The sequence below is a fragment of the Zootermopsis nevadensis genome, unplaced genomic scaffold, assembly GCF_977971745.1.
Source record: "Zootermopsis nevadensis isolate Lab colony 2312 unplaced genomic scaffold, Znev_1.0 Znev_ptg000019l, whole genome shotgun sequence".
NCBI lineage: Eukaryota > Metazoa > Arthropoda > Insecta > Blattodea > Termopsidae > Zootermopsis > Zootermopsis nevadensis.
In genome coordinates this window covers 5,916,970-5,934,376 of record NW_028259151.1, presented here as the reverse complement: position 1 = coordinate 5,934,376, position 17,407 = coordinate 5,916,970, and the positions used below count along the sequence as shown (strand labels likewise).

The 17,407-nt window shown below is 39.2% G+C and overlaps 1 protein-coding gene across 1 annotated transcript in view; it reads right to left on the bottom strand.

Moving 5' to 3' along the window:
• Positions 1-17,407, bottom strand: part of LOC110840949 (uncharacterized) — a 157,013-nt gene that overhangs the window by 15,422 nt on the left and 124,184 nt on the right. The window contains exon 2 of the mRNA XM_087351540.1: positions 14,252-14,320. Within this exon, the coding sequence (XP_087207666.1) occupies positions 14,307-14,320 (14 nt within the window). The 3' untranslated portion in view covers positions 14,252-14,306. The remainder of the gene's footprint in view (positions 1-14,251; positions 14,321-17,407) is intronic.

Genomic DNA, 17,407 nt, shown 5'->3' with positions numbered 1-17,407 from the left:
AATCAATCCGCCTTTGTAGTTTGTTTCAAGATGTTTCGTGGTGACGAGGAAATTACAATCAAATTCTCTCTCTTCTTCTATACCTTGGAAGTCTATTATTGTACTATTTTGTTGAAAAATCAGCTTCTGTTGTAACAAGTTGGTACAAAAGGACAGAACGAACTTCTGACATACTTGTTGCCTACGAAAATTGAATTAGGTTTCTTGGTATGGTTAAAGAAATACTGAAAGGGTAACAAAAAGTGTCATGATGGAATCGAATAATTGAATCTAGAGGAGGCTCACGAAAGCGATGGTGTAACACAGGCGTTGTTAGGCTAATTGTGGTCATTACTTCAGCGTTATTTTCCGATACAAAGTCAGAGGCAAGGACACTCATAGCGCTTTTGAAGTGATGAAGCTCTATGGTAATGCGTTCTTTCGATATTCGATACATATCATTCGCCTAAGTTATGATTCAGCTGCTCAATTTGAACCTGTTCACGTAAACGCACAGCTGGTTTATCTCATATTTCTACACAAAACAACTTAATTCTCGAAAAAACTTTTAATCGCCCTGATGATAGATGCAGCAAGGACCTCTGAAACACTGGTGAACTTCTAGACTACACGACCCTGTAATCCATAAGACAATAATTTTGAAATATATTTTTATTTAGAATGTCTTTACACTTTCGACATTTCACATGGCAGAGATTTCTTATAGCATATGCTTTTGTATGCTCCAATAAATATCTTCCTGGTACTGTGGAACCAGGAAGTTATCAGCGGTTTAATAAAAGGCCAGATATAAGAAACCTTTACGAAACGTGTTCAATCTATTCCACATTATCATGACTGTTTTTCGGAGATAAATTTATTTATTATCTAACATTCCACGTCTGCTGTTACTAGCAAGATTAAAAGAAACGATTCTATAAAATTTTGGACATACTTGCCACCCCACACCTACTGTAAGCAAACATTTTATCCCTCGGATTTATTACTATTAGTTAGGGAACGAGTATTAATAACAGCCCTCTCAATTTTTGACATATTTTTACTACTTTACTAGAAATACAGTTTAAGTATTCGTGTTTTTTCCGTCTAATCACAATTGTATATAAATAAAATTATACATAAGATATTAAAATATCATTTAAATATTTGGTACATCTTTTTACTACATGTATATACATAAGATTATAATTTTTAACTTTTAACTTTACACCTGAAGATGGTTCAATGTAACCGAAACATGTAGTAAAAAGATGTACCAAATATGTAAATGATATTTTAATATCATATGTATAATTTTATTTATATGCAATTGTGATTAGACGGAAAAAACACGAATAATTAAATTTTAATTCACAATATGACGCAATTATATCAACTTAGAAATACAGTTTTTGTTATGTCCGTCAGAATATGTGGTCCCTATTTGAACAAATCGTCAGAAATCGTGGACTTTATTCAACTTGAAAAGTCATTACATCGACTGATTAGAAGCCCGGTATTCAATCCTATCTTTAGCCACTTAAATCCATTCGACATCCTCACACGCTATCGCAAGATCTTATATTTCCTTCCAATATGATCTTCTCACCTGTTTCTAGAATGTCCAAGTGGTCTCAGGTTTTCCGAATAATTCTGTATGCATTTTTCATTTCTAGCATGCCCTACAAGAACCTTCCTTTGTTATTTCAACACACTCAAAAAAGATTACAAATTATCTTCCTCCTTATCACGTAATTTTCTCTATTAAATCGTCCTCATAGATGCAAATTTTCTCTTCAGAATTTCTTTCTCAGACACCTTCCAGGTTTGTCTTTTGAAGAGAGGCCGAATTTCGCACCCCTATACAACGGAAATAGCCTTATATATTTGGAAAGGAAGGCATAGGACTTCAGAGGGCTTAAACGACGAAGACAAGTGTTTCATGTTCATGCTGTACCAGGACCAAAGAACGACGCCATGATGCCTTTCACCCGACGCGGAGGCGACGACTGAAATTTAACACTGGCCGGAATATATTACATTTCCTCAGGAGAGCCAGTATAGAGTGCTGATTAGCATATTGGCAACAGATAATTAAAGAATGCGCCAATTTTGCTGAGTTAAGATTTTTTATAATTTGAAACAACAACATGGCGGCCACGTGAACTCAAATTATACTTAGCTTCCGATGTCATGATAATAAATAAGAAACGAATTTAGCGAGGCGTGTTAAATTTTATATGAAGGCAGATTTTAAACGTAAATACGACTTATATATAAAATATTTTGTGTTAAATTATAAATATGGCAATGATACGAAACTTTGATATTATATCTAATAAATTTAATTTGCGTCGTTGTCAGGTGAAAATTTCACACAGAACCGGATTGCTAAATTGTAAACTAATTACATAATTTACATAATTCATAATCTCACTGGACTGAAACACTTGAAGGAGCACAGACCAGAAGTTCTAGTCAGAAGCACCTGCTTATTCTTTCAAACTATTTCACGCTTCTCGTTGCCAAGCCCGTTTGTGTCCACGGACACACGTCTTCAAAGTCGAGATATTGAAACACAAATTTGGCCCGCTGTCTGTATTCGTCTTTGGTGTATAAAATATAATCCAACTTCACTGTTAGTAAGCGTAGGCCGGGCTTGTATCTATTTATTTGAAAAGAGTCGAAACAGAGATCTAACATCGTACGTCTGACTGAAAATGAGGCCACGCCCCCTGTATTAAGCGAAGGAGGGGCTCTGGACTAATTAGCGAATTACATCGCTTATTGTATTCGTGGTAAATGAATAAAAAAGAAACTGAAAGGAAAAACGTAGAAACAAATAAGGGAAGAAGGAAAATACCGGAACGAAAAGTAGAGAATTAATACAGAATAAAGGACGAAAGAGATAACATTGCCTGAAATATAGCCCTAGGCCTGTAAACCTGTGCAAGTAGCTAACCATTTATCATATAAGATACGTCTTGTGTGATGTGAATAAAGAAACAGAGAAATGCTTTTTTTTAACTGCAAAACGCAATTAAGATAGAAGTTTTTGTTATAGGAACGGCGGGATATTCCTTTGAAAATGCGTTTCATATTGCCGCATTACAGGAATTAGTTTAAAATTCATTTTCAAGATAAGAGACAGCGCTACGAGTCTTAACACAAATGAAACACAAGTAACTAAAATACTTATTAGATAATGTGTTTTTGTAAGAAAATTTCGCATTTGTATGCCGCAAATAACTCGCTCCAAATTGGATATCTCGACTGTTCAATCGATCAAACCTCTTGTGTGCGTGTCTGGAATATTTACGTCATTTCACTCTAATCAAGTTGACTTGTTGAAGCCGAAATATCTTAAAAACTAAGCCAAGCCATCTTAAATACGAGGTCAGCAAAGAGATATGCTAATAGCTGAAGCCCCTAGCTTATGATCTAGGTTAAGATAATGTACTGTTGGTCCTGGATGAGACAGAAAATTATGGAGGAATGGTAGAATGATGAAAGAAAATATCGATTTGGCGAATTTTGTTAGCTGAAAACTCGTCTGTTCAAGCTCCACTGTGGAGGAACGTCTGGAGAGTAGAATGTTGGCTGCATAATGAACCCTTACGCACGACGTACATAATGTCGCATAACTAAGGTCAAAGTTAAGTCAAACAGCCTAAGAAGATCTGTAACTTTGTGCTTCGGAAACGTCCTCAGAACAGGAATGTGATTTAGTGACTGTCTTGAGATCTTCTGCAAGCTGCACTTCTTAATGGCAGTTTATTATTATTATTATTATTATTTAGTGTTCTGTCTGACGACAGGTCCATATGAACAGGATCCTTCCATCCTTTTCTCGGACTGGGACCTGTTCATATACGTTCTTGGCAGATGATCCAGAAGTGGTTTGCCATTGCCTAGACCACGGCCTTGCCCAACACAAGTTATAAATTCGGTCACCGCCGGGAATCGAACCCGGGACCACAGGATTACAAGGCCAGCGTTCTAACCGCTAGACCACCTCTTCATATTATTATTTAGTGTTCTGTCTGACGACAGGTCCATATGAACAGGATCCTTCCATCCTTTTCTCGGACTGGGACCTGTTCATATACGTTCTTGGCAGATGATCCAGAAGTGGTTTGCCATTGCCTTCTTCTGTGTGTGAATGGAGTAATTGTTGGGATGCCACGGAGAAACCGGGGAAGCCCCCGGAGGAAAACTCCGTGTTGCCTAGACCACGGCCTTGCCCAACACAAGTTATAAATTCGGGCACCGCCGGGAATCGAACCCGAGACCCCAGGATTACAAGGCCAGCGTTCTAACCGCTAGACCACCGTGGCTATTTAATGGCAGTTTACAGAACAGAATGTAAAATGTTTGTTTTATTACCCACTTTGTCAAAATAAACATGGGACAGTGGCCATAGAATTTTAAAATGGAATCCTGATTAGAACTTTAGTGTTCCAGTAGGGCGAAGAACATTAATGGTCAGAATTTGTCACTGTCTATGTACCCAAATTAAACTTACAAATTTTCAATTTTATTAATTTTACACCGAAGAATAGAGAGTAGGTACTCAGAAGGTTTGGGTTGTTTTATATTTTATAAAATGTGAAGTATACGAAAATTAAAATAAATAATTATATTTTGCGGCCTGATTTTATTTATTACGTTTATTGCGAGAATTTTTCACGTATTCACACTCGTACTTATAGCACATTTTCTCGTCCCAGAAAAAATTCCTTCCCTTGCAGATGTTAGTGATGTGAGATACACTATGATATTTCAAGGATTACGTACCAAGGAAAGGGAATGTATCAGAATAGTTTACGAGGCTTGTCAAATGTATGTCACAATGTAAGTCACGATAAGTGTAGATGGATTGCTTCATACGAAGACTTATCCTTGATATTTCCTATTACAGAACTAGATCACTTGGCGCCATTAGTAATTCCTTAATCCGTTCTAGATAAATCAAATAAACCCTGCTCTGACATGGAAAGTCGCCTTAAATCATTTTAAAAGGGAGGAAACAAAGTTCTAGTACAAGAATATCATGCAAAATGAACTTCTACTGTATTATAATAACGTGTTTAAGAAATGCAGAGGGTCGCTTGTCTATCTCCTGTCGATTTAGCTGTTGATGTAGTCAATTTCTTTTTAATTTATTTATTACAAATTCGGTAATAAATTTTGAACGAGGAGTCCGTCCATCGGATAGCATTTTTCCCATCGTGCGAGACATTGACAATTGGCCTGTGTGCTCGGATGCAGATTTTCTAGAAATGTTCAAATCCGAACGGTTCATCAAACTGTGCACAATGTGTCGTGCCTAAATTTTGTTTGGATATACCGCGACTTCGCCTAGTCCTAAATCCAAAACACTGCTCATGCAATCACATGTAAGCTACAGGAATATATACTTTGTCGCTGTAGCGAATGCACCTTAGAAAGGAATATAAACTGCACAGAAATTAAAAAGAATTCCATTTTACAAAGCCTAATGTTTCCAGGTATTTTCATAAGACTAAAATATAGATTAACTATAAATGTCAACATATATAACACACGTCTAAATATTATATGGGACCCAACATGCAGTTCTGTTGTGATAACGTCTCATTTCTGCTTTATTCGTTATGCATTTTCATGAGATCACGCAAACTGTGTGGCAAATGGAGGTCATATCCGGTCACATTCTAATTCAAATGTCTTTGGATGTCCTTTTGGAGTCGTTAGGTACCACGTATCTGACTTCCCGTCGCCTACTTAAAAACTTTAAAGATTAAAATATAGATATATAAAATCAAAAATTTTGTGAGTGTAAAATTTTAGCAGGTATAACTAAGAGCATTGAAATCTAATTATTTCAGTACTAACTTTGTGAAAAGTTTATAAATAACCGTATACTAAAACAAAGGAGCCTAATTATTGCTTTGTGGGAAACTTAACATGTTAATTAATTAATTAAGAAGACAAAGATGTTATGAGAATATTCGACTAACAAAATGCTGGTTAATAGATTTGAAACATTTCATGCTAAATTTGACTGTTTACGTTCGCATTAACAAACCGCCATTACTGTCTGATCTGCAGTAACCAACTTTAATAATCGTTCGTGAATAACAAGTAACACGTTCCTTGTGATAACATCACCTTGAATTTCGCCGCCATGTCAGTTACGCGTTGGAGGTCAAGTTATTTCAGAGTTGCTGTTTAAACTTCATCCCGACAGACTGCGCCACTGCTCCGATTTCTCGTTATCATTATTTACGCTTAACGCCGACAATGTTTAGTCATTAAGTGCAGCAAATATCCGTGGGGCAGCACTTGTTTCGAATGGGGAAATCCCCGTCGTACCGGCGGTAATCGATCCCGTGACTTTTAAAAAATGCATCCTTATTCTTCTTATTATTATAGTTGTAGTGATTGATAGTTTAGAGCAGATGCGGCCTCATTTAGTTGTTCGCTCCTCCGTTTTGTCGGCTTCTTCGTAAAATAAACCGGAAAGGAATGTTATACTAATTAATTATTCATTTTAAGAGCATCAACTTTCTTTTTGCGGCTAGATTTTCGCATTGGCTTTATTTGTGTGATTAGCTTGACTTATATACTGAAAATCAATGAATGGTTGCACCAAACGTAGTGTTCCTATTTCTGAATTTCATTAAAAGAAATATTGGCAAATTACATTCAACACAGTTTCTTACGATATCAGTAAGAGTCTGTGGAATGCCTTTTAGCTGCTTTCATGAGTACACCTTTTAAAATTACGGAGAAAAATCTAAGAATAATTAATTAAAATATCAATAATGCAGGGTAATCAAACTGATTATTGTTCCTTTGTAATTTTCTTTCCACAGTAACCACCTTCCTTTTGCGTGACAATCACCTCACCTCCACCGCGACGACACCGAATACAGTTCTCTGATATTTCCAATAAACAAAAAGGTTCCGAACTTTCTACGACCCGTTTTACATCATCAATATTGCCTCGATGTGTTCATTCTGTTGCTTATGCCATACGCAATTAAATAGCCTTGTTAATGGCCTTGTAATCCTGGGGTCTCGGGTTCGATTACCGGCGGTGCCCGAATTTATAACTTGTGTTGGGCAAGGCCGTGGTCTAGGCAACACGGAGTTTTCCTCCGGGGGCTTCCCCGGTTTCTCCGTGGCATCCCAACAATTACTCCATTCACACACAGAAGAAGGCAATGGCAAACCACTTCTGGATCATCTGCCAAGAACGTATATGAACAGGTCCCAGTCCGAGAAAAGGATGGAAGGATCCTGTTCATATGGACCTGTCGTCAGACAGAACACTAAATAATAATAAGATGAGGTGGTCTAGCGGTTAGAACGCTGGCCTTGTAATCCTGGGGTCTCGGGTTCGATTCCCGGCGATGCCCGAATTTATAACTTGTGTTGGGCAAGGCCGTGGTCTAGGCAACACGGAGTTTTCCTCTGGGGGCTTCCCCGGTTTCTCCATGGCATCCCAACAATTACTCCATTCACACAAAGAAGAAGGCAATGGCAAACCACTTCTGGATCATCTGCCAAGAACGTATATGAACAGGTCCCAGTCCGAGAAAAGGATTGAAGGATCCTGTTCATATGGACCTGTCGTCAGACAGAACACTAAAATAAATAAAATAAATTGGTACTTGTTGTTTCAAACTTAATGGGCCACAGTTTCTTTGACAAGTTTCTAGTTCTTCAGCGACTAAAGAAATTCCCCGCCTTTCATAAAAGTCAAATGTTCATTATCGAATTCACAACAGCCCGCTATTGGGATCTATTATGAGCCATACAAGCCTAGTCCAATCCACAAATCCCATTGCACTAAGATCCAATAATATTTATCCTCCCATGTAAGCAAAGTGGTCTCTCTTTTTTTAGGATTTTTGGACTAAGTTTTGTATGTACCTGGGGTCCGCAGTGGCCGCGCGGTCTGAGTCGTGGGACCGTGGGTTCGAATCCCACTCAAGCCATGGGTGTTTGTTGTGCTGTCCTGTGTACAGGTAGAGGCCTTGCGACGGGCCGATCCCTCGTCCAAGGAGTCCTACCGAATGTCTACAGATCAAGCCAACGAAAAGTTGGGACCTGTAGTGCTCAGGCACTTGAAGAACGGGTCGTTCCCAGTATCCCAGTATCTCATATGTCTAGTGCGAGAGACAGGACTTATGTAAAGTTTATATTCATTAATGAAACATGGGATAGAGTTGTGTTCTAATTGCATACAAATTTATGGAGCAAGCAGTTACTGAGGCCACACAATTGTTACAGCTAATTATACCCATGCGAGAACACGGGACAAGATAATCATGCGCCTATAATGTGTTTTCCAGCGGGGGCGCTGGAGTTACAGGGCCTAAATTATTAATCAAAATAAAACTGTTATATTACTTAAGACAAACTATTTAAAATTAAAGTGCGTTGTTAGTGAAAAAATAGGCTTTTCTGTGCCTTACTCTAACTTTTAATATGGGGCTCATACAACATTTAATAATTTGCGCTGATATTATTCGTCCTGATGATGGAGGTAGTAAGGACCTCTGAAACGTCGGAAAACTTCAAACAGACTATACGGCGTAACAACCCAGAAGACAGTCATCTTTTACGTTTTACCTTGCATCCCCGCACGGGCCACAGAACGCAGTGACGCCAAACTGTTGTGTGTCAGTCAGGAAAATCTGAGATTTTAACAAAAATTTGGTTGATACTGAGGCAACTCGATGTAGATTTATTCCCCATTATCTTCCGTTTCGATTATCAACGAGTTCAATTCTGCAAGATGAGTAGCCTAATCATTACCGGTATCAGAGCATGAATGATAACACAATTTCTATTAAACACGAACTGGTTCAACGATAAAATTGCTATGATTTTATTACCTTGCGATCAAAGATGATGAGGTTTTAATGTAATTACGTGTAATATACACAGGCTACATGCAACGATCTATGTTCACAAGTAGGTTACTACAGGCTTCCACTCCATATATTGTAATCTGAATAAAAGTAGAGAACAATATTCAACTGCAATAAACTTCTTCCAATAGATCTTGGTTTAGTTCCCGATGTTGTCAAATGTAATGTATTATAACTTAATAAATATTTAAACGTATCCACTTGAACCATACTGATACTTACACTGCAGAGTTTGCAACTAACTAACTAACTAACTAACTAGTTGGCTTACGGAACCCGAAGGTTCATCACCGAATTAACCAAAGTCATCCACCGGACCCTGTCCTGGGACAACAAAATCCAGTCTTCTTCAACTCCTATCTCCCGTAGATCCCGCCTGACATTATCCTCCAATCTACGTCTAGGTTTCCCCAGGGGTCTCTTCCCCTCAGGCTTCCCAAATAGTGGACCCAACCAACCAGATGGCTTACCGAACCCGAAGGTTCATCACCGAATTAACCAAAGCCATCCACCGGACCCTGTCCTGGGACAACAAAATCCAGTCTTCTTCAACTCCTATCTCCCGTAGATCCCGCCTGACATTATCCTCCAATCTACGTCTAGGTTTCCCCAGGGGTCTCTTCCCCTCAGGCTTCCCAAATAGTGGACCCAACCAACCAGATGGCTTACCGAACCCGAAGGTTCATCACCGAATTAACCAAAGCCATCCACCGGACCCTGTCCTGAGCCACCAAAATCCAGTCTCCTTCAACTCCTATCTCCCATAGCGAGTACAATGTAGTGTATATATATGTATATATATATATATAATTTGTGCCATATGTAAGCTACTATCAGCTTCTCAGGGACGAATATGCTCTCCATAGTTTGTCGTACAGAAAAAGAAGAGTTGTCATTACACCCACAGACTAAAAGAGGATATTCTTCCAACCTGAACGCTGTTTCCTAAGAAACTATTAGGTTAAACACTTCCTGTGATTTCAAAATACGCCTTAACCATTACTGTCATCGTCCTAATCACATGTAATTATTCGTTTTTTTTTAAATTCTGTGGAAGAAAGGCAAACAGTTTAAAAATATTGTTTGAATAAGAGTCACCACAAATGTCAAAACTTCACTGCACGTGAGCGACAAACTTTATGTCGAAATCTTAAACTTACGCAATTGTTCACCGCATTGGTTTCTTGTTAACAGCTGACCTCCATTACATTATTCTGCTTTACCCAACAATCTGAATGCGTCTAGTGTCGAGTTGTGGTAGCTGTTACTCCGCAGTAATATGATAATAAGAGAGTAAAGAGTTTTCTAGTGTTTGGTCACTGGTGGGGTTCGCTGTTTACATATGGTTTTCGGTTCTAATGAAGACATTTTCTTCTGCAGTTATGCAGACATAACCAACAAATGGGAGTGTTTATTCTTGCTTAGAATCCGTGTTGCTGTAGTTGAAACGTCACGAAAGCAAGGGCTTTTCCTTCCAGCTGGACGTGAGTTCGGAAGGAAAAACGAAACAATAATTTTGAAAGAGAATAGTAAAAGAATGAGATTGGGTGACAGAAAAATATTAACAGTATTGATTTTGTATTTTCTCGAATTTATGGTCTGAGGATTGAATTCAGTTACAGGTTTTTAGTATTAGTCTTACCTAGAAGAAACTTTAATCGACTTTTTTCTTAAATTTTCTCAGTCATACACGAAACGAAGGTTGTTCTATGTAGCATACTAGTCTCTCATCGACACAATGTCATATTCAAAAGCTTTGCTTCCTAATATGGGATTATAGATCATTGTTTCTGCCTGTTGACGAAATATTGCGGTATATTACCGCAACTGAGGCGAGGCTGCTCATTCACTAAGACATGTGACAGGCCGAGTTTCAATTTCTGTTAGAGACAGGATTTTTTTAATATCATTCTTTGCAACTACGTCACGTCCAGACAGCAATCGAGTATCGAAGCTCAGAATACGTGAAGCTTCACCTTCATCCCCACTTACGTCTTCACGGAGTGATGATGAAGTGCATCGTCACATTTACCCACAGATCCACTGGCACGACATAAAATTCAGACATGTTCATGCTTGATTGACAGTAGGCCTACATTGCACTGGGAAAGTTTAGAGTTCGAATCCTGCAGACTGCATGAATATTATCACTGCTGTTATTCCGTAGTAAATCTTTCCCAGTTAAATCTAAATTTCCCTGATTTGTTCGGATTTGTGTAGAGTTTGATTAGAGGGCTGTCCTCAAAACTTGCGATGTACTGAAATTTAAACGTCGATGAAGAAACTGTTGGTGTTTCCTTCATTTTATGGTGATATAGGCCTATGAATAATTCTCCCCGTGGTCGGTGCTGAGACTGAATACGAGGCGCGTCCTCAAAGTAAGTTTCCCACTCGTCCCACAGCTAGCAAACCTTATATTGCGCGAAGCGACTGTGCGTACGTGATAGAGCAATGACGTAGCATGGCGCATGCACTAACGGCACCTCCCGCGTTCTCACAGTAGCATCGTTGCAGCTGTTGAAGATGGAGGTTCTTATTCCAGCTCCCGCCGACTGTGAAGTGCGGTCAGTGATAACGCTAGGCCGCACACGGCTCGACGGACAGCAAGTCTCCTGCAGGAGTTCAGCTGGGAGGTGTTTAATCATTCACCCTACAGCCCGGACCTCGCTCCCAGTGATTTCCATCTTTTCCTACACCTCAAGAAATTCCTGTCCGGTCAGCGTCAGCGTTTTGAGAATGACAGAGAGGCGGAGATGGTTGTCACACAGTGGTTCCAATCCCAGGCGGCAGACTTCTACGACACAGGTATTCAAAGGTTGGTCCCACGGTATGACCAATGTCTCAATTCCGGTGGCGAATATATTGAAAAATAGCTGGACACTTGCTGTATCTGTTGCAATAAATATTTCCATAAAATTGTGTTTTGTTTCTGTAAACGGCCCCAGGGAAACTTACTTTGAGGACGCGCCTTGTATTAAGAGAACGAAAGAATTCTAAGTAGAACTTATGTGGCGTTCAGTCCCAGGGAAGTTGCGTTTGCCGAATATTAGCCTTTAGCAAAGTCCGTAGTTACTTTGCTAGCGGTGATACGTTGCAAATTGAAGTAATTTGGAAGGCGCATTCTCGTAATGGTTTCAACTGAGAGAAAGAGATGGCTTTCTCGCAGGAGCTCTTAGGAGGAGTAGATAATTAAGCAAGAGGAAGCTCAAGAAAGTGATAAATGATGGTGCGTTTCCTTCTTCCAGTCCCCCCCCCCCCCGACACCGTCTACAGCCCTCTGTAATTCTTCTTGAACCCCCGTTTGCCTCTGTACCCCTTTCTCCTACTCGTTGTTTGTTCTTAGTCATTAATTAGAAGCTTCGCTGGTTCCTGGTATTTAGAGGTCAACTTGGAATTGTTCACTAAGATCTCTTGTTTTGTATGTTCTTGAGTACTTGGCGTCGAGACTGAAAGGAAGCGATCTGTTATTAGCAGAATCATCTGCAAAGTGCGTCTTACGCTTTGAGCAGTGTGAAATGCCATCACTGCTACTTCAGTTAGCAATTCTCGTAATTTGATTTCATAATAGATATACAGAATAAATTTATGTTTAATCCAACTAATAATCTCTATGGCAACAGACTTTCTTGAGACATAGCTCAGGCAGTCAACAAATTCACAGCATTTTATGCAACCATATAAATCCAATTCACATCCTCACACACGATTTCTTTCAGATCAATTTTAATATTATCCTTCCATTTAGATTATAGCCAAGATATGTGCTATGATTAATTAATTTGTCTAACTGTGTTAATGATATAGACTTCACTTAAAATATGGCAAAATGAAATAGGGTCTTGGCAGCGGCGCTGGGATCGTTGTGTTCACTCCCAGGGGAACTACTTCGAGGGTGATGGATGAATTTAATACCTGAGATAAGTGTACGGGTTTTTATACGCGCAGTCTGGAAACCTTCCGATCGCACCTCGTACTTGCTACCATTCATTTAAAAATGTGCGAAACTATAATTAGAGGCTTCCATGTGTTTTATATGGACGTGAAACTTGACCTTTTCACCCTAAATCAGGTTCCAGCGGTGTACCAGAAAACGTAATAGGAGACAAGATTAAATCGAATAATGAAAAGTTTAATTTTAATCTTTACCATATTTTGTGATGATAATCAAAAAATGAGATGTGGGAAGTATAATAAGTATGGGCGAGATAAAAAATACGAACATATAATTTTAATTATAAAACCTAAAAGGGAAGAAGCCCTTGGTATAGATTAAAGGTAATATTAAAATGTATATTCCTGAAGTAACGAGCCGGGATAGCTCAGTCAGTATAGCGAGTAGCTACGGGCTGGACGACCGGGGTTCGATCCCCGACGGGGGCAGAGGATTTTTCCTCTAGCCTCTGCGTCCAGACCGGCTCTGGGGCCCACCCAGACTCCTTTACAATGGGTATCGGGGTCCTTTCCCGGGGGTAAAGCCGGCCGGGGCGTGATGCTGACCACTCACCCCCATCTAGTGCCGGGGTCAAGGAAGAGAGGGGCTATACCTCCACTCCCCCAAACATGGCGTATAGTGGGACAAACTTTACTTTACTTATATTCCTGAAGTATGCTTGGAGGACGTGGATTGGATTTATCTGGCTGAGGATAGGGTCCCGTAATACCGTAATGAAGCTTGTGATTACATAAAAGCCAGTAGATGTCTTGACTACTTAAGCATGCTGTTAGCTTCGCGAGGACTCTTGCAGGTAGTTCATTAATTAGATTGCAGTCTTTCGGATTGTAGAGCCTTGCATCCACCGAATTCACGCTGTCGTGTAAACCTCAAGTTTACATGTTTATTATTTTTTGGGATTTCAAATACAGCTTTTGTATTGGGTTTCGGAGCGTAAATAAAAGTTCAAGTAACAGAGTGGATCCTGGGTAGGCTCAGTGCTTTAACGCTTCGCCCCTGACAGCGTCTGTAGCCCCGTTCTGCGGGACTTCAGTGCCCTCACCCGGCAAGCAGAACGAACTCGCTTGCTCGGAGTTATCTTAATAAGTAGGTACAGCGTCCTAATTTATGCAGGGTTATGTATATTTATAATAATAATAATTTGTACTTTTTCTCATTGACTTTCGGGAGACAGAACACTTCACTGTTTTGAAAACAACAGCGGCTTTCCAATTAAATTTCAATTCATCGCATGCATTATGTCGTAGTGTTATGAGCAACTTTAAACAGAAAGAAATAATTGGAAAGGAAAATTTCTCTTTAACTTTAAAGAAAGCCGGAACCAACGAAAATATTGATTTTAAATGCAATAAAATGTCCTTTCAACCCTGTGTAATTATTTTTTTGGTCTCACTGTGTTTGTTGAGTGGATCACAACTATAGTTGCTTGGCGAGGCGGCAGATGGCAGTTACTTACTTCTTCCTACGATAAAAGAGAAAAACAAAACTTTATTAATGGAACAACTGAAAAGAATTAAATAAATAAAGCATTATAAACGGAAAGCAGAAGAAGAGGTTTATGAGTACACAATACATACAATGCCCGCAGGTAATAACCCACAGTATAATAGATATTAATTTAGTTCGTGCTACGTTCAATAGACTGAGTAAAAAACCAATTAACTGAATAAGCAAGTTACATGTAAGGATTTATAAGTAAAATGTTTTATTCTGTGACTTGATTACATAACTTAAAATCGAAGGGCACAAACAACTGTGTCTGTGTTGGATCCACATCAATGAAAATTATGGATCAAGACAAGTTTTAGCCACAGGGACATTTCTGGACTTAGCACAGGATGGGAAAGTCAGTTACGTCACATTTTAAAACTACTGACGTCATTACACCCAATCCATTTCAAAATCGACTCCCTAAGCATCCGTCATATCATCACACTTCATTCTCTTCACTGGCCTCTTTGCCTTGCATTCTGCATACTCAACGTATCACACTGTTTCTAATATTAGACATTGTCAATTATCAGAAATATAGTCTGTTTAATACGCGCGACTCTTGGTGAAATTGGTTCTGATTTCATCTTCACCTGAAGTGTTAATGCCACCTAAATGTTAACCCTATTAAGTCACAATATTGAGTGTTATAAAAATGCTTTCTAGATGAGAAGGGTTGTTAGATAAATGGATACGTGGCCTACACACACGAAACACAGACATACAGAGTGGGTGGAAAGTAATTAGGCATTGAGAAATGGTTATAACCCCTATATTTCCAATGAAAAGCGATTATATAATGTCTACTTACTTCCAAACTACCCTGTACTGCATTTTCCTTTAAGAAGCATGCATATATAGGCTGTTTCCTAAATACATGCATAGAAGCATACTACATACATACACAGGCCTACATAAATATATGCATAGTATATATAACGCATACATCCATATGTTAGTGTGTCACATGGATAAATATGCAAAGATGCTCTGTTTTTACAGAAAGCGTATAAAATGACTTCATTCCCCGGGGATACTGGGTCTGAAAGGTATTTTTATTCTCCTTGAGTAAAGTCCCACCACAATGAGACAAATTGTACGTTATTTGGGAAAGAAAACACGCACTTAAGACGTTTATAATGACGCATTCACATGACGTCCCTTGTACCTGCAATTCCAGGTAGCAATTCTGTTCAGAATATATCAGATTATTGTTATTATCGGACACCATATGTTGTTCATTCTGTTTGGTTGTCAACGCATGCTTTTAAGAAATTATTTCGATATAATTTTTATGTTCGTGTTTTGTATGCAGTTATATTCCACCTAACATTACCAATACATACTTAACCACCATTATCGTACTGTAATAAGTAGCAGTTAACCAACTTTAAAGTTACATATGCAGGACGCCCCTGCATTTGGATATCCGGAATACATTCGGCCTCGTGTAAAAAAAGTTCGTAGTTCAAAGGCTGCTATTTGCAGTCCTTGCGATTGCCTAGATTTTACAAACCCAAACGCTTCATCAAATATTATTATAGTGATCAGATCAACGGTATATGTGCATGAGAGTGCGGAAAAATACATTTAAAATTTGGTTGGGGAATGTGAAGAAAATAGCCACTTGGAAGACCTTGGCGTAGATGACAAAATATTAGAGTGATTTTGAGGAGTGTGGTTATTTGGACTTTGTTATGTTTCTATTTAGAAGGATTTCTAAAATATGGTTTACAAATTCATTATCTAATTCAAGGGAGCGAAATCCCATTTGAGAAACTAGTAGTCGTTCAGCTGATCAATAAATTCTTTAAAATAGCTGTGCTCTGGGTTGTAGGGCCGTGTAGCTTGTAAGGTTTGGCAACGTTTCAGAAGTTCTTGCTGCTTCCATCATCAGGGCGATGACTCATTGCCTTATTAATGGATGCCCGAAACGTTGCTAAACGTATACCAGACTGCACGTCTCTACAGCCCAGAAGACAGACATCTTCGTACTCGCTGCTAGTAAATCCCAAATCCTACCTCGATAATCGACTTTTTACTTTCCTCAAGTTTCTAAAGGAACGTTCTTTTCTTACGTTGACATTAACTGATTCTTGAAACGTTATTTCGTAATGTTCTGCATTTTAAATGTTTCATTTTATCATAAAATTTCCAAGTGTCTTCCTTTTATATCTCTCTCTCTCTCTCTCTAGAGTAGCAAATTTTGCACTATTTCATTTCTGTCGTATGTTGGTAATGCAGTGATAAGAGGTTTTTCCATTCTTGTTCTTATAATCGTGGACAACTTGTGGGAGTTAAGTATGTATTGTTCCTATCCTCGGTTTTAATTGTGCTAACCTCAATGCTGTCGTGTAATTGTCATATCGCGAACTGGGCTCGGTGCGTTCCTCAGATCGGATGCTGCACGTCAGAAACGTCGCTGGTGGGCCAGTAATGAATAAAACCCCTCTCCCCTTACCCCCCCTCGTCCTTCATCATCACTTTGATCTCCGCGTGCCAACATCCTCTAAAGTGGGTGGTGGAACGTTTTCTGGTTTTGTGTTTTAGTTCTTGGAAGACCGACCACTAACAAACTGACGAGGTAAATGTATGTATGGTTCCTCACAGCACAATCGCATCCATGCACGTGTCGTTATAATGTTTTACACTAATTCACTTCATTTCGAATAGAATGGCATTTTTTATTTTTAGTGTTTTGTCTGACGACAGGTCCATATGAACAGGATCCTTCCATCCTTTTCTCGGACTGGGATCTGTTCATATACGTTCTTGGCAGATGATCCAGAAGTGGTTTGCCATTGCCTTCTTCTGTGTGTGAATGGAGTAATTGTTGGGATGCCACGGAGAAACCGGGGAAGCCCCCGGAGGAAAACTCCGTGTTGCCTAGACCACGGCCTTGCCCAACACAAGTTATAAATTCGGGCACCGCCGGGAATCGAACCCGAGACCCCCAGGATTACAAGGCCAGCGTTCTAACCGTTAGACCACCGTGGCTACACGTTTAGGTATATTACCATTATTATTCCTTGATCCACTCACAGATCGTGCTTTAGTT